This window comes from Somniosus microcephalus, chromosome 5, assembly GCF_052327205.1.
Source record: "Somniosus microcephalus isolate GS21.2 chromosome 5, FLI_Smic_1.0, whole genome shotgun sequence".
Classification (NCBI taxonomy): Eukaryota; Metazoa; Chordata; class Chondrichthyes; order Squaliformes; family Somniosidae; genus Somniosus; species Somniosus microcephalus.
The window spans coordinates 298,209,249-298,227,256 of NC_140991.1; the positions used below are offsets into that span (position 1 = coordinate 298,209,249).

Sequence of the window (18,008 nt, forward strand, 5' to 3'; positions counted from 1 at the left end):
CCTAATAGAGGTCTTTAAAATTATGAAAGGTTTTGATAGAGTAGACACAGAGGCTGTGATTTTGCAAATGGAGGCAGGTTGGGAGCGGGTCAGGTAGTTTCTGGCTTCCAGTCCCGCCCCCAACTGCATCTGGCCCACAGATGTGATTTTACACTGTTTCGACCTTGTTAAGCCTGCCCTGCGGACTTGCCAGCCAAATAAGAGGAAGCCAGTCAGATGACGTCATTTGATGACGCGTCATCTGCCGGTTTTCTTAAAGGGACCACGCACAATTTTTTGACAGCCAATTTCTCAGTGTTTGACAGCATTGAGGTGCTGCAAACACTGACAATCACTGTACAAAGGTGAGCTCTTGCACCCAGGCGCTCCAATGACTCCCTCCATAGGCTGGAAAAAGATGGCAGCTGCAGGTGAGGTTACAGAAGCAATCCATCACTGGTGAGAGAGGTTCTCCCAATGAGGTGGGACTAGACATCGTATTCAAAACTTGTTACCTACAGAAAAGTGTAAATGCATTAACAATGATTTTCCCAACATTTTCTTACCTTTGAAACTCACCATATGCACCATTGGATCCTTCACACCACTTCTGCAGCTGTCATCAATGCAGTAACATTACAGCAGACTCACAACACGCCACACTTGCTTGGCGTGGTGTCCGGATGTCGGGAAGCCCGAGCCAGAAGCGGCAAAATTAAAAAATAGCCTGTTAACTACTCTCAACTACCTGTTAACAGGCAGGTAATTGGCTTTACTCCTCTTCCCGCCGCTAGGTGTCGGGTCCATGCACAAATCGGGGACCCGACACTTGGGAAAATTGTTTGGAGGCGGGTTGACGGCGGGATCGCAACCCGACATCAATCAAAACGATTTTAACCTTTGACCTGCCTCCAAACCCGCCTTCTCGGTGCCGATAAAAATCGCAGACAGTGTTTCCACTTGTGGGGAAGAGCAAAACTAGAGGCCATCAATATGTGATAGTCACCAAGAAATCCAATAGGGAATTCAGAAGAAACTTCTTTACCCAGAGAGTGGAACTCGCTACCACAGGGAGTAGTTGAGGCGAATAGTATAGATGCATTTAAGGAGAAGCTAGATAAGCATATGAGGGAGAAGGGAATAGAGGGTTAGGTTCGAGTGAAGCCAGCATGGACCAGTTGGGCCGAATGGCCTGTTTCAGTGCAGTATATTCTATGTAATCCTGTGTCATATTCTTCTCTTCTCTTTTGTAAGCACCAATGTGAAGACTTAAGTATCCCCGCCAATTTCCAATTATCGTCTACTAGTTCACTATCCCCTCCCCTCAGAGGTTCCCATCTCACATTTAAAAGGTGTACAGTACTGGGAAGTCGGATTACAGACCTCTTATTTCACCATTACCCGCTCTTCTATAAAAAGTAGGGATACAAAGCAGATAGATAGTGAACAATGAAAATGACTTTATTTGCATTTTAAAATATTCACTAGGTCGATGGAAATATGCAGAACTTTATTAGTTTGCACTCCAGCACTTCAGGAACACGTGCAGAGGGCTCACACATAATGCTGGCTGACCAACAAAATCCAACGGTAGTCAACGTCACATGCGCCAGGGCAGCTTGGGTGCCTCAGTGTTTAACCTTCATTCAGTGGTGGACAGGAATCGGAGGAAAATATATGGGTGACCCTGATGGTTTTTGGTAGTGAAAAATAATATTGGTAGTGATAGTTTTTGCTAGCGACACTTTTAGCCATTAGCAAAAAAAAAACACTAGTGTCAGTGGGGAAATCGTTTAAAAATTCAATTCATGCTTTCAACACTCGCATTTAATTTACACCTGTACATATTTAAAAAAAAATGATTAATAGCATACCACAGCCTAGAAGTTACAAAAACAAAACACCACGGTAAATTTACAATTAAAGACCTCAAAAGTGGAGGAAGGGAAATACTGGCATTAAAAACACACATATTAGCATAGTCCATCAGCTTCTTATTCCGATAAGCAGGAGAAGCTGTTAACTGGGGTTTATACAACTCTGTCGACTTGTTTGACATTTCAGAGGAAATAAAATATTGCCTTGGATTAGTTTGTCAAATGGGAAGTAATTCTGAACCGCAAGTTTAAAAAAAAGATAGCACGATAGATTATTTACTCTACCATTAGCTGGGGGAGGGGAAGAGTGAGGGGAAAGTACAGGGGAAGGGGAGCAAGCTGGTCGAGCTGTAGTTCATCTTGACGTCTCGCTCGGTACTTTGAACGCAAACCTTCACAGCCTTCCTTCAGCGGCATGGCAGCTCGCTCGGCGCAGTCCTCTCTCTGACATTTTATTTTCCCCCAAATGTAGTGTACCATCTTCTGCTGCAGATGACCCAGTGTGCTCCAGGGAACCAGAAGTGCTCGAGAGGCCCCTTAGCGCTCTTCACATTATTTGACAATCGTTAACTGCTATCCCCATTGGTGTTGGGGGAGAGCAAACTCTATATATATATATAAATAAGTCTTTAAAAGTTGCCCAGTCCATAACTAAAACATCTCTGCAAAGCAGCCGCTCAATTAATTATCCTTTCACCAAAAAAAAACCCGTTGTTGGATGATATTTGTGCAAAAACACTTAAGTGTAAACATGAAATAAAATCATTTTGACCGGGTGCCATTGGCGGTGGTACTCTCGGCAGTCAGCTCAGGGTTTGGGTTTTCGTTGAGGCCTGAATAATCCTTGAGTTCAGTGTTGTTGGAGAGCAGTGGCTGCTCAACCTTTTTGGGAGGGATCAACGGCTGCCTGGTGTAGTTGTCGCCATCGTCCATGGTTTCTGGCAGGTTTTGCCCTTTGCTCTCCGGCAGGAGCAGGATGCAAATGATGCAGATCACCGTGCAGCAAGCAAAGATTATGTGATGCAAGAAGTAACCTTTCTGGTTGTGAAGCTCCATGATCGGCGCCGTCAGCTGGCCAAAGCCGGCGCTAGCCAAAACCAAGCCCAATCCTCCACCCCTGCAAGACAAAGGGAAGCTGGGTTAATGCGGGTCGCTCTGCAAATCCTCGTTACTCTCCCACTGCTTTCCCGTTCAAGCCTAGTCAACAGATCTTTCCATTGCAGAAACAGTTCAAGCAATGCCAGCCAGTGAATCGAGGGGCACAGCAACCTAAAACCAACACTGCAAGTGACCCCGAGCTTCCGGTCGCCTGTCACTTTAATTCACCGCTCCATTCCCACTCAGACCTCACCGTCCTCGGCCCCTTGCATTGTTCCACGGAAGCTCAGCGTAAACTCGAGGAACAGCACCTCATCTTCCGATTAGGCACTTTACAGCCTTCCGGACTCAATATCGAGTTCAACAATTTCAGATCATAACCTCGGCCCCTATTATATTTTTTATCCACACTTTTGGTTTGCGACTTTCCCTTTTTTCTCTCCCACATGGCAGCTGTCTCTCACTCTGCCAGCGCATTTCACACTTCATCTAGAGCCATTGTTTGTTTCTTTACCTGTCCTATTACCATCTCGTCTCACCTTGAATATCTCTTAATGTCTCTTCTTTCATCCCCTCCCCCATTTCCCAGCCCCCAAACTGCCTTTTGTTTCATTTCCTGCCTTTTCTTCTCAGTTCTGACGAAGGGTTTCGACCCGAAACGTCGACTCTGTTTCTCTCTCCACGGATGTTGCCTGGCCTGCTGAGTTTCTGCAGCATTTTCTGTTGGTTATACTGCAAGCTATTAGTTAGTCTGTACGCGTTCTGATGAAAGGTCATCGACCCAAAACGTTAACTGTGTTTCTCTCTCCACAGATGCTGACTGACCGGCTGAGTATTTCCAGCATTTTCTGTCTTTATTTCAGATTTCCAGCATCCGCAGTATTTTGCTTTTGAGTTAGTCTGTACGCACTCGCTGACCACACCTTATCCCATAAAACGGATTAAATGATCTAATAGATCATGAATGGTACAATGCTATCTGCATGGTGCTCATTTCATCAGAGTGGTGTCGAGCCAACAAACAAAGTTTCACCGTCGGGACTAGAATATGCCGGAACCAGCAGACCCGCCTCAGTTTTGTATCACTAAATACTTTAACCGTCGTCTTCCAGTTGCTACTGTGGTATTATTTTCCCTTTCATTTTAATAGGAGACCAGCACTCGCCAATTGCCACCGCAGCAATACTCTGTCTGCCCACTGTGGGAGACTGCATGCATGGGACACTTGGATGATGGATTAGTTCAAAACTGATATGCCTTGTTTTGTAGAGATTCATCGTGGCTAGATAGGAAGTCAGCTATTTATAGGCCTTATCCCCACTACGTTTACAAGCACCAGTAGAGAGCGAGGAAGCAGAAAACAGCTACGGCTATGGGGGATGTAATTTGTCTGGATAATCAATCAGATTGACCAGACAAACTATCAAGTGTACTGAACACAATGCATGTTTCACAGTTTTGACCAACAACAACAACTTGTATTTATATAGCGCCTTTAAATGTAGTAAAACATAGGAGTATTATAAGACAAAACATTTAACACTGAGCCACATAAGGAGAAATTAGGGCAGGTGACCAAAAGCTTGGTCAAAGAGGTAGGTTTTAAGGAGCGTCTCAAAAGGAGGAAAGAGAGGTAGCGAGGCTGAGAGGTTTAGGGAGGGAATTCCAGAGCTTGGGGCCTAGGCAGCTGAAGGCACGGCCACCAAAGGTTGAGCGATTATAATCAGGGGTGCTCAAGAGGGCAGAATTAGAGGAGCGCAGATATCTCGGGGGGGTTGTGGGGCTGAAGGAGATTACAGAGATAGGGAGGGGCGAGGCCATGGAGGGATTGGAAAACAAGGATGAGAACCAACAACCAAGCAAAATAATTGGTTTGTCCAGAAAGCCACCGGAATTGCTGACTATAGTTTCACGTGAGGAGAGGAATCACAGGACAGTGACAGTGCATCATTGTGGCGTGCGCTGCTGGCTCAGTTGTCAGAGTGTCGTCATAAAGAAATCAGTCATACTGTGGAGGCACTGAAAACATACAGAGCTGTCTCTCTCCCGCTAGTGCTAGCTGAAGATTAATCCCTGTGAATTTGTGTGGAACAGGCTACATTGTTAATGAAATATAAGTGTGTGTAATTTGGGCTTTTTAACTATTAATAAAAATGACCTGACAAAGTAGCATCAACTAAACTGGACAAGTCATATCAGCACAGATCAGTCTGCTGTCAGTATGCTTGCACTAGATCATCAGCTCACCCTTCAGGGGATTACGGACCGAATGCTAGAGGATAAATAAGAGTTTACGAGATTAATGCTTATGATCCCTTAGGCAGCTGTCTGGTTAACTCTAAAGAGGATTGTTTGCTATTGTATGTCACTGGAAACCCTGTGCACAACAACCTAGAAAACTCACAAAAGCTGAAAAAAAGAGCTTCAAAAAGGCTGACCACTCAAAAAACCAAGCTCTAACTCAGAAAAACAGCCCTAAGCATGAGCCAATGATCAAGATGACTGATTTAAAATGACTGAACACATGAAATTCCTTTTTCATTATAAGGCGAATTTAGGATTTTTAAACCAAGGGTTAAAAATCAGAAGCGAGCAACCAGAATGATTGAGGGGGATGGAGGGGCGGTTATGTGAACTGGGCATGTTCTGGAAAAGAGAAGGTTGAAACATAGAAGATAGGAGCAGGAGTAGGCCATTCGGCCCCTCGAGCCTGTTCCGCCATTTAATGAGATCATGGCTGATCATCAAAATTCAGTACCCTGTCCCTGCTTTCTCCCCATATCCCTTTAGCCTTAAGAAATATATCTAACTTCTTCTTGAATATATTTAATGAATTGGCCTCAACTGCCTTGTGAGGTAGAAAATTCCACAGGTTCACCACTCTCTGGGTGAAGAAATTCCTCCTCCTCTCTGTCCTAAATGGCTTACCCCTTATCCTTAGACTGTGACCCCTGGTTCTGGACTCCCCCGCCATCGGGAACATCCTTCCTGCGTCTAGTCTGTCTAGTCCTGTTAGAATTTTATAAGTTTCAATGAGATCCCCTCTCATTCTTCTAAACTCTAGTGAATATAAGCCTAATCGATCCATTCTCTCCTCATACGTCATTCCTGCCATCCCAGGTATCAGTCTGGTGAATCTTCGCTGCACTCCCTCCATGGCAAGAACATCCTTCCTCAGATAAGGCGACCAAAACTACACACAATACTCAAGGTGTGGTCTCACCAAGGCCCTGTACCTTGAGGGGTGATCCGATTGCTGTTTTTAGGGTTCGAAAGGGTCTGGATAATGCAGACCATGACGAGCTATTTTACCTTGTCCAGAGTAGAACCAGAGGACACAGCCTGCACCTGGAGCAGGGTAAATTCACAACTAACTTGTGGAAGCATTGACCTCGATTTTAACCCCTACCCCATCGGGCAGGAAAGAATCGGGCGAGAGGTTAAATTCTTGAAAATCCGACCCCGCCTCCAACCCACCACATTCCCGGCCACCATAATATTAGCGGCGGCGATTCAGGCCATCGACAAGGCTCCCTCTAAAGTGGGGTCCTACTTAAGATTAAAAAGTCGCTTCCCGATGATGTCATCAGCGCCATGACATAATTGTAAGGTCCACGCAGGGGGAGTCCCGCACTGTCTGCTGCTCGACAGAAACACAGTGCGATGAGCCAACTGCCCAGAAGAGGACCAGCTAAATTTGAAAACTTTCCCCTCTCTTAACTCCTTGTGGGTCAGGAGGAACAGGAGTTCTCCCTGCGGGCCCCGCGAGGAGTCCTTGGGCCTTCCAAGCCATGGCATCCCCCGGGTATTCGAGAAATCCGATGTGATCCTGAAGAGGGAATCCCCAGCCCTCGCCAACCTCCGATGTGATCCTGAAGAGGGAATCCCCAGCCCTCGCCAACCTCCGATGTGATCCTAAAGAGGGAATCCCCAGCCCTCGCCAACCTCCGATGTGATCCTGAAGAGGGAATCCCCAGCCCTCCCGATTCTCAGGCCGATGTCAAAGGAATTTCCTGGCCCATTGTCTGCCGGGGACCGTGCTCATGGGTAACTAGCTGCGGACTCCGGCGGTGAATTTCCCGCTCCCGCCTGGCAGCCAGGTAGTGAATCTGGCCGTATGTCAAGTGGAGGTTTTATTTAAATGAGGCCCTGCTGTTAAGATTGGCAAGGCCTCCACATCCTTGACCTAGCCGGGTGCACCGTCATCTACTGGGCTCACGCGCACCCTTCCGGCCGCCATATAAAAGCCAAGGCCATTTCAGTGAGTGAGTGGTCAATCTATGGAATAGGCTTCCTAGGGAGATGATGGAAATAGATAGTATTGATTCATTCAATTGCAAATTAGATAGATTTCTTACAGAAAATATTATTTTGGGACACAGTACGAGTAATTTGAGACATGATGTGAGGAATGTAGCATTCTTGGGAGGACAGGTGACTTTGGTCCTATTGCTCAAAAAGCTCTCCACCACTGGGAGTTTCCTCGCCTCATGTCTGGGTCTGTTGTAGACTAATTGAGAGACTGATTGCTATGGTTAGTCAACAACTAAATTATCAGTGTATCATGCGACGACCAAAATGGTAGAAGGCGAACTAGAGGGACCTTGGTCTTTCTTTGTCTAGCAATTCCTATGTTTTAGGATCACATTCCACAATTCAACTTGTTTGCAAATGAAAACCAAAACCCAATGTCCTTCCCCATGACATGTGCCAGTAATTAGAATTAGAGTGCAGTGGGACATGAGCTTGTTGTAAACTGCCGGTATACCCAATGTTTCATCAGCAGTATTATAGGGGGAAAACTGAAGTACACAAAATGCAGTGGCAGATCTAGAATTTTCTGAAGGCAGAAGTGAGCATTGAAGGTACCAAATTTATTTTTGGGGGGGGGGGGGGGGCGAATCAGGCTAGGATATGACCGCCCGCAACCTCCCTCTCCCCCCCCGCCCCCAACCCCCCCAGGATATTTTTTATTTTTGACACTTTTTGGTACATTTTCCAGCACTTGAGTCTACTGTAATTCTACCTTTAAAGCAAAATAATGATGCTATGTAGAGCACACTGATGAGGCAATCAACACAATAGCATTTGGGAAAAGGAGCACTGCGATTCATCAGCAATGCCCAGAACAGACATTCCTCGCAATCTCATTCAACGCATCATTAATGAAGACACTGAATAGCCCGACAGTGGAGAACGTTCTCCAGGTTTGAGAGAAATAGGTTCAGTGAGCCTCCCATCGAACCGTGCGTGGCTCTTGGAGCTGGAATACACAACCCGGGTAAAATCCCGGATGTGGCATATGTTCTCCCTACAGCTTCCAGCCCCTCCATGAGGCATAATGAAAACTTGATGAAAAGAATGCAAGTGATTTCCCCAAGTCGTACAAGCTCACGAGCCAGCGTTATCAATGAAACTACAGATAGCCGTCGGGGTAACTAGGATCCCTCTTCTTGTGGGCAGAAACCACTAACTGTGCTCTGGAGTACTCGGGGCATGTGCGTCTCAAACACAATCCTAGTGAGTCGGTGGTGCCGAGCATTGTTCTCCAAGATCCAGTCCCCCTCTTGGTAAGTTTGAGCTCCGCTGCCCCTACAACCCATGGACCTCTGTCTCTGGTGAAGGGCCACATCAAATTTGAGTGCAATTTAAAGCCATCAGGGGAAAATTTTGACTTTGCGCGACAGTGTAAAATGGGTGATAGCGAATCGGCAGCCCGTTTTACATCGCTCCTGCTTTTTATTTCCATTGGTGGCGCTAATTTTGAGTGATAAATGTTGGCCAGTGGGAGAACTCCCCCTGCTCTTCTTCAGAAAGTGCGCAGGGTTCTGATACATTCATTTCAACAGACAGTTGTGGGGGGCCTCAGTTTAATGCCTTATCAGAAAGAGTCTTTAAACGGAATGAACAAAAAAAGCCTGTTGTTCAGAAGCACAGGAAAACTGAAATTGTCTCATACACACATTCAATCCTAAAGGTCAAAAAATAACTTCTGCCATAGGAGAGCTGACCGGTTGCTGTGCGCTGCACCACAGGAGCGCTGTTCTATAAGCAAGCACTTTGACATGAGTGATGGAATAGTCAGGCAAATCAGGAGGGGGTAGGGAAACGGCCCAGGATTATGTTTGTATCACATGTATTAGTGGATGATCAGTCCAACTAAAAATAGTGGGCTAAAAATTGAGTAGCGCCCCAAACATTGCCGGGGTGCTACTTTTAGCGCCCCGGAAAAATTAGCGCCCCCGCGCCGGTACTCAAGTGGTTGCACCCCAAGAAGGAAGCGGGGCGCTACTGGAAGCACCCCGCATCCCTCTTGGGGCGCTGCGAGTCAATATCGCAGCGCTGCGGCACGTCGCGCCATGGTATTGCAGGCCTTCCTCCCCTTCTTAAAGGGGAGGGGCCTTGCGCATATTCCAGGCTGACACTCCCAGTGCAGTACTGGGGGAGCACTGCACTGTCGGAGGTGCCGTCTTTCGGATAAGACGTTAAATCACAGCCCCCATCTGCTCTCTCAGGTGTACATAAAAGATCCCACGGCACTATTTTAAAGAGGAGCAGGGGAGTTATCCCCGGTGTCCTGGCTAGTATTTATCACTCAATCAACATCACTAAAAAAAAAAAGATTATTTGGTCATTATCACGTTGCTGTTTGTGGGAGCTTGCTGTGCACAGTGCAACAGTGACTACACTTCAAATGCACTTCATTGGCCATAAAGCGCTTTGGGACGTTCTGTGGTCATGAAAGGCGTTAAATTAATGCAAGGCTTTCTTTCTTTCGTTACTCCCACAGTTGATCCCGATATAGATCTACAATACAAGTTCAAGCTCAAGGAACAGCACCTTAATCTTTCTATTCAGCACTCTGCAGCCCCCTGACCTCAAGATTGATGCTAACTTCCGACCTTACTTTTAGATCCCACTTTCTCTATGGCAGGAGATGCAGCAAAATGGTATGGGTGTCCCGGTGCTTTTTTTGGGAGGGGAAGAGGAGAGACTGGTTGGGTCTCGGCATGGAGACCCTCTGTTAGAACGCCGTGCTGGTAGGGTGGTCTGCACCCGTGGTGCTGGCCTGCATTCTTCATCTTCTCCTGGGCCAGCTTTTCCCATTTCCATTTTTATCTCCCTCGTCCTCAACCGCTCAGCTATTCAGATGCTCTGTGTTTCTTAAATGTTTTTAATTTCTCTCATTATACTTCCTGTTGTCTCGTATTAATACAACTTCAGCCATTTAACCATCTCCTCTTTCCATTTCAGCATTTTACAGGAATTTCTACTTCCTCTCATGTGCAAGTTTTTCCCCTCCCCTTCCTTCTGTTCTATTCGTTTCTAAATGTTGTTCAGCTGTAATTTTTCCTACTTCTGTTGATGGGTCTTAGGCCTGAAACGTTAATCTGTTGTGTCCACTGCACGTTGCTGGCATTTTCTGGCTTTGGCTTCTACAGTACACGGAACACTTGCATTACTGCAATAACAAAAAACACACCCTGAAATGTTGTTCGTTCCTTGAAACTGGGCAACTAACAGACGTACGTACTGCCTGCAAAAATGTCAGCTCAACATGTTGTGCTTCATCCAGCAGAATGTCAACTTGAAACTCTGCCAGGCGCTGAACCCACATTGAACCAGGAAGCTGCACCAGATGGCTTCAGCGCTGGCTGACTCTTAGACGAATCATCTCAGGAATTGAGACACTAGTCAATTCACATGGGTTAACATGACCTTGGTTGAGCTGCATTCCGCATTCACGAGCCCTCAGTGCGGCTTTAACTTGTAATTATGAAAATCTCTGCTGTTTCCCTGTATCAGCTTGTAAAACGAATCCCAACATCAGTATGGCCCAGTCACCTGGTATTGGGCTACTTCTCACCTACTAAACACAAATGGAAACTGATCGCCTATCACTGTCCACTAATACCGCCCTCCCAGCCTATCACTGTCCACTAATACCGCCCTCCCAGCCTATCACTGTCCACTAATACCGCCCTCCCAGCCTATCACTGTCCACTAATACCGCCCTCCCAGCCTATCACTGTCCACTAATACCGCCCTCCCGGCCTATCACTGTCCACTAATACCGCCCTCCCGGCCTATCACTGTCCACTAATACCGCCCTCCCGGCCTATCACTGTCCACTAATACCGCCCTCCCGGCCTATCACTGTCCACTAATACCGCCCTCCCGGCCTATCACTGTCCACTAATACCGCCCTCCCGGCCTATCACTGTCCACTAATACCGCCCTCCCGGCCTATCACTGTCCACTAATACCGCCCTCCCGGCCTATCACTGTCCACTAATACCGCCCTCCCGGCCTATCACTGTCCACTAATACCGCCCTCCCGGCCTATCACTGTCCACTAATACCGCCCTCCCGGCCTATCACTGTCCACTAATACCACCCTCCCAGCCTATCACTGTCCACTAATACCGCCCTCCCAGCCTATCATTGTCCACTAATACTGCCCTCCCAGCAAAACAAAAAATAACCAAAATTGATATATTAAAAAGCTGTTGCAAAAATTAAGTGCTAAATGGCCATAAAATCTAAATACAATGAAAGCAAACCAAAAAAGGACCAGTTCAAGACAAAACTGTGGGAGATGGCTTTCAGTGTGCGGAAGTGTGAGGCCATCCACTTTGGACCCAGGAAAGATAGATTAAAGTATTTTCTAAATGAGGAGAAGCTGGGAACTGTGGAGGAGCAGCGAGATTTAGGGGCCCGAGTACAGAAATCACTAAAAGCTAGTGGACAGGTACAAAAAATAATTTACAACAACAACTTGCATTTATATAACACCTTTAACATAGTAAAACGTCCCAGGGTGCTTCACAGGAGCGTTATCAGACACAATTAGACACCGAGCCACATAAGGAGATATTAGGACAGGTGAAGAGGTCGGTTTTAAGGAGCGTCTTCAAGGAGGAGAGGAGGAGAGGTTTAGGGAGGGAGTTCCAGAGCTTAGGGCCTAGGCACAGGCTGAAGGCACGGCCGCCAATGGTGCAGCGAATAAAATCGGGGATGGCAAGAGGCCAGATCTGGAGGAGCGCAGAGATCTCGGAGGGTTGTAGGGCTGGAGGAGGTTACAGAAATGGGGAGAAGGGAGGCCATGCAGAGATTTGAAAACAAGGACGAGAATTTTAAAATTGAGGCGTGCTAGTGGAATTTAAAAGGCTAATGGATTGTTGGCCTTTATCTCAAGGGGCTGGAATACAAAGGTTGAAAGTTATGCTACAGTTGTACAGAGCTCTGGTTAGACCCCACCTGGAGCACTGCGCTCAGTTCTGGGCACCGCACCTCCGGAACGATATATTGGCCTTGGAGGGATTGCAGCGCTGATTCACCAGAATGATACACCCTGGCAACATCGTCTCCCCAATAACAGAATGCTAAAAAGGGTTAAATTACGAGGACACGTTGCAGAGGTTAGGCTTATATTCCCTTGAGAATAGAAGATTAAGGGGTGTTGTAACTGAGGTGTTTAAGATGATTAAAGGATTTGATAGGGTAGATAAAGAGAAACTATTTCCTCTGGTGGGGGCAGTCCAGAAAAAGGGGCATAACCTTAAAATGAGAGCTCGGTCGTTCAAGGGTGATGTCAGGAAGCACTTCTTCACACAAAGGGTAGTGGAAATCTGGAACTCTCTCCCCCAAAAAGCTGCTGAGGCTGGGGGTTAACTGAAAATTTCAAAACGGAGATTGATAAATATTTGGTAGGCAAGGATGTTAAGGGTTACAGAACCAAGACGGGTAGATGGAGTTAAGATACAGATCGGCCATGATCTAATTGAATGGTGGAACATGCTCGAAGGGCTGAATGGCCTACTGCTGTTCCTATGTTCACTCCACAATAAGCCAAAGACAAGATCCATTTATATAGTGCCGTTAATGCACAGATCTCCTAAGGTCTTTTACAAAGAGATGCTGAGCCATGGGGGAGAGCGTAGGAGAAGTGACCAAGTACTCGATTGAAAAGATGTTTTTTTGAGAAGGTTATTAAAGCTTAGAAAAGAAAGCAGGTTATAGACAGGGTAGAGTAGGGATGGATGAAGGGTGTTTTTTTTAGCATGGCGGTTGGTGTAGGTTTAAGAAACTGACAGTCAAATACCAGGGAATTTGTTTGCAAAAGTACCATTTAAAAACATGCCTTCATTTCTGGAGCAGAAACCGATGCAAGGTAGGGGTGTCCGACTCTAGGTAACATTATTTTCACACCCTTACTGAGGCTTGTGCCTGCCTGTATTCAGAGCCTACTCAGCACAGCTGGCTGCAAAAAACAATGGGCAGCATGATCCTCGCACAGAGCAAGGGAACATTTAGAAATCTATATTTTAAAGTGCTTTCCAAAGCAACAGCACATTTAGTTATCTGCTTACCCGCTGGGTCTGGGGGACCAAAGAAAATATATTTTGGTTTACTTTTGTGGTCATCAAGCAGAGGAATATTAACTCTTGTAGATTTGGATTTTTTTATGCTTTGCAAGCATCAAACGTTTACACTCAAGTGTGGCGTAAGCCCAGTGCAAAATAAAGCTCCCTTAATTCTGTCACAAAAGTTCATCTTGTGTTACATTTCCAGGTTTGTGGCAGTATTAGGCCACAGACTTATCACCATTATGAACTGGGTTTAAAATGCCCGAACGCATTTCATGTAGGGCCCATCAGCCTGGGCTGGGTTCAATCTAAGGTCCTTGGAAGTGAAAAGGATAGTGTGCTGAAACACTGTCGACCCAAGGGCAAGCTTCCGATATCATTATTTAGAGGAATAGGGCCAACGTTCCCTCGAATTTTTTTTTGCCACGCGTGGTCCCTTTAAATTTTCTGCGCGGTATCTTTTCCAGCGGCAACAGCTGGCAAGCGGCCTGCGCGGGGGCGTCCGATTGATGCGCGGCCGTGGGGGGGCCACGGGCACGCGCACCTTTGGGGGGGCCACGTTGATGATGGCTGGCGTGTGGGCTCGTGAAGTAACACGTTCTCTGAAGCTTATCCTCAAAAAGACCGACGAGAATTGCTGCTGTCTCATTAAGTATCTAGCACCCTGTCATTTCTGGAGCCTACATTTTTTTTTTGACAAATGCTCAAGAATATTTTGAATACATATTTTGAGCAGAGCTCGACATGTTGAAATGACGATTGATTGCGAAATAATACGTATAAATTTTATTTATACACACATACACAGCATGCAAACTGGGGATGGGGGTAAACTGACAGCTAGGGTTCATGATCTGGTAAATGGGACCTAGCTAAAGTACAGAACAGAATGTTATTTCAATGTGTGGCCAGCTTTGTGACCTTAGTGGCGGGATGTGCAGGGGCTTCATTTTAATAAATCAGCTGTCGAGTTGCATCGACTGTTTCGGCTGGGCCAGTAAAATTAGATTCACGATTAACGTGAAAGTATTAAATCCACGGAAGGCCAAGAATGAAAGAAATGCTGCAACAACGGTCTCAAGCAAACGTCAAGAAAAAACCCAAACAGAACAAAGTGAAACTCTGTGCGCACTTCTGCATCTTCTGTGACCTTTCAAGATCGGTGTAAAATCCTTCTCAAGAAGAACCGTGACGTTTTCCCTGCACCTGTCCCTTTTACTGCACGGAGCACACTAAATTGGGTTTAATTGCAACACTCCTGCGGCTGAACTGTAGAGGAGACTGAGCATTTTCAAGCAAGTAGATGGTTTGAAGTTAAATATTCAAACCTTGCGGCAATTTTGTTTGATTTTATAGCTTCCAAGCACGAAGCTTAAAAAAAAGGGCAAGTAGAAACGCAACACTTTCAGCAGATTCGATGGGCCGAATGGCCTCCATCTGTGCGGCACTATTCAACGATTGTACTAGCTGATTTTCTATGGCTCTGCTGACAAACATAAAAAAATAACATAGGTGCTCTTCTGAGCTGCGTGTCTCCTCTCCCTCACAGCACAAGCGCACACTCTAAGGTTCGCTCTCCTCACCTGTCCCCCCCCACTTGGTCTGCTTGTCTCAGGCACAAATGATCTTTCCGGAGTGTCTCACTTCTCTGTAGGCCTGTCCTTCCCTCGGTCTCCTCTCCTACCTATCTCCCACTCTGCGTATGCCTGTCATACTGATGATTCTGATTGCACCAGTTTCTGTATGTCTTTGTCTCCCGCTCTTTCTGTAAGCCTGGCCGACTCGTGTCTCTCACCGAGTCCGCCGGTCAGTCTATGTGCCGGTCACACACTTTCTTCTCTCATATTGTGCATTAAAAAAAAAAAATCTTTCAAGTTTTCTTCTTGATCTTTTCCTCCTATGGCTCTTATTCTGCATTTTGTTGCAAATAAACATTCTCTATTTTTTAAATCTCGCTTTTGTTTCAAGCGTGGTGGGATGTGAGGAGTATTGAGAGGGGAGCAGAGGCGCAGCTCAGAAGAGCAGAGAGGCTGCACAGGTCAGGACCTAAATGTGATCAGAAATTTTTTTGGAAAGCAAGAATGCCACAAATATTATTAACTGAAATCCCAAAATAAAAACCCAATAATTGAAAAAAAAATAAGGAAGCAAAAAGAATGAACTTGCATTGATATGGCGCCTTTTACATTCTCAGCATTTCTGAAAGTGTTTCACAGCCGGAAAATTATTTTCGAAGTGTAGTTGTTTTGTAGGGAACTGCGGGAACCACTTTGCAAAAAGGTCCCGCAAACAGCAATTAAGATGGACAAGAAGCTAATCTGTTTTGGTGGTTTGGTTGAGGCATGAATTTTGGCCAGGACATCTCCCTGTTCTTCTTCCAGTACTGCTCTGGGATATTTTACGCCCACTTTGAACAAGTAGACGTGGCCTTGGTTTAACACCTCATCCAAAGCACTGCACTAAAGTGCCAGCCTAGATTATATGTTCAACTCCTGGAACGGGGCTTGAACTCACGCGTTCTGGCTCAGAGACAAGTGGGCTACCACCGAGCCCAGGCTGACACTAGCAATGAACCAGAGTGCAAACCTGTAGAATGTGTACAATACTACACTGTTATATTCAGAGGTACAAAACACTTTTAAACAGTGCATCATAGAATGGTTACAGCACGGAAGGCGGCCATTCGGCCCATCCCAGCTCCTTGCAAGAGCACCTCAGCTAGTCCCACTCCTCCGCCCTTTCCCCGTAGCCCTGCAAATTTTTCTCTTTCAGGTACTTATCCAACTCCCTTTTGAAAGCGGTGATTGAGTCTGCCCCCACCACCTTTTCAGGCAATGCATTCCAGATCCTATTCTTATGTTGCCTTTGGTTCTTTTGCCAATCACTTTAAATCTGTGTCCTCTGGTTCTTGACCCTTCCGCCAATGGGAACAGTTTCTCTCTATCTACTCTGTCACGACCCCTCATGATTTTGAACACCTCTATCAAATCTCCTCTCAATCTTCTCTGCTCCAAGGAGAACAACCCCAGCTTCTCCAGTCTATCCACGTAACTGAAGTCCCTCATCCCTGGAATCATTCTCGTAAATCTTTTCTGCCCCTACTAAGGCCTTCACATCCTTCCTAAAGTGCAGTGCCCAGAATTGGACACAATACTCCAGTTGAGGCCGAACCCGTGTTTTATACAGGTTCATCATAATTTTCACGCTTTTGTACTCTATACCTCAAGCCCGGTATCCCGTAAGCTTTTTTAACTGCTTTCTCAACCTTCAACGATTTGTGCACATATACCCCTAGCTCTCTCTGTTCATGCACCCTCTTTATGATTGTATCCTTTAGTTTATATTTCCTCTCTGCATTCTTTCTACCAAAATGTATCACTTTTCAGCATTAAATTTAATCTGCCACGTGTCCACCCATTCCACCAGCCTGTCTATGTCCTCTTGAAGTCTATCACTATCCTCCTCACTGTTCACTATACTTCCAAGTTTTGTGTCATCTGCAAATTTTGAAATTGTGCTCACAGAATCACAGAAACCCCACAGTGCAAATAGAGGCCATTTTAGCCCATCGAGCCTGCACCGACACATATCTCCACCCGATCCCCGTAACCCCTACACCAACACATATCCCACCCTATCCCCGTAACCCCACGTATTTAATCCCCCTAACACTAAGGGTCAATTTATCATAGCCAATCAACCTAACCCGCACATCTTTGGACTGTGGGAGGAAACCGGAGCACCCGGAGGAAACCCACGCAAACACGGGGAGAATGTGCAAACTCCACACAGACAGTCGCCCGAGGCCAGATTCGAACCCGGGTCCCTGGCGCTGTGAGGCAACAGTGCTAACCACTATGCCACCGTGCTACCTGTACACCCTCATCCCAGTCATTAATATATATCAAGAAATGCAGTGGTCCTAGTACCGACCCCTGGGGAACACCACTGTGTACCTTCCTCCAGTCTGAAAAACAACCGTTCACCACTACTCTCTGTTTCCTGTCACTTAGACAATTTTGTATCCATGCTGCCACTGTCCCTTTTATTCCATGGGCTTCAACTTTGCTGGCAAGCCTATTATGTGGCACTTTATCAAACACCTTTTGGAAATCCATGTACACCACGTCAACCGCATTGCCCTCATCAACCCTCTGTTACCTCATCAAAAAACTCGATCAGGTTGGTTAAACGCGATTGGCCTTTAACAAATCCGTGCTGGCTTTCCTTAATTAATCCACATTTGCCCAAGTGACTTAATTTTGTCCCTGATTATTGTTTCCAAAAGCTTCCCCACTACCGAGGTTAAACGAACCGGCCTATAGTTGCTGGGTTTATCTTTACACCCTTTTTTGAATAAGGGTACAACATTTGCAATTCTCCAGTCCTTTGGCACCGCCCCCGTTTCTAAGGAGGATTGGAAGATTATGGTCAGTACCTCCATGATTTATTCTTTCACTTCCCTTTGATGCATCCCATCCAGTCCTGGTGACTTATCTACTTTAAGCACAGCCAGCCTTTCTAGTACCTCGTCTTTATCAATTCTTATCCCATCCAGTATCTCCTCTACCTCCTCCTTCACTATGTCTATGGCAGCATCTTCTTCCTTGGTGAAGACAGATGCAAAGCACTCATTTAGCACCTCAGACATACCCTCTGCCTCCATGTGTAGATCTCCTTTTTG

General features: G+C 46.1%; 1 protein-coding gene across 1 annotated transcript in view; it reads right to left on the bottom strand.

The window, feature by feature from the left end:
* Positions 1 to 1,417: 1,417 nt before the first annotated feature.
* slc22a23b (solute carrier family 22 member 23b) overlaps positions 1,418 to 18,008 on the bottom strand; it is a 114,271-nt gene continuing 97,680 nt past the window's right edge. Inside the window, exon 9 of the mRNA XM_085989221.1 lies at positions 1,418 to 2,973. Coding sequence (XP_085845347.1) covers positions 2,619 to 2,973 — 355 coding nt within the window. The 3' untranslated portion in view covers positions 1,418 to 2,618. The remainder of the gene's footprint in view (positions 2,974 to 18,008) is intronic.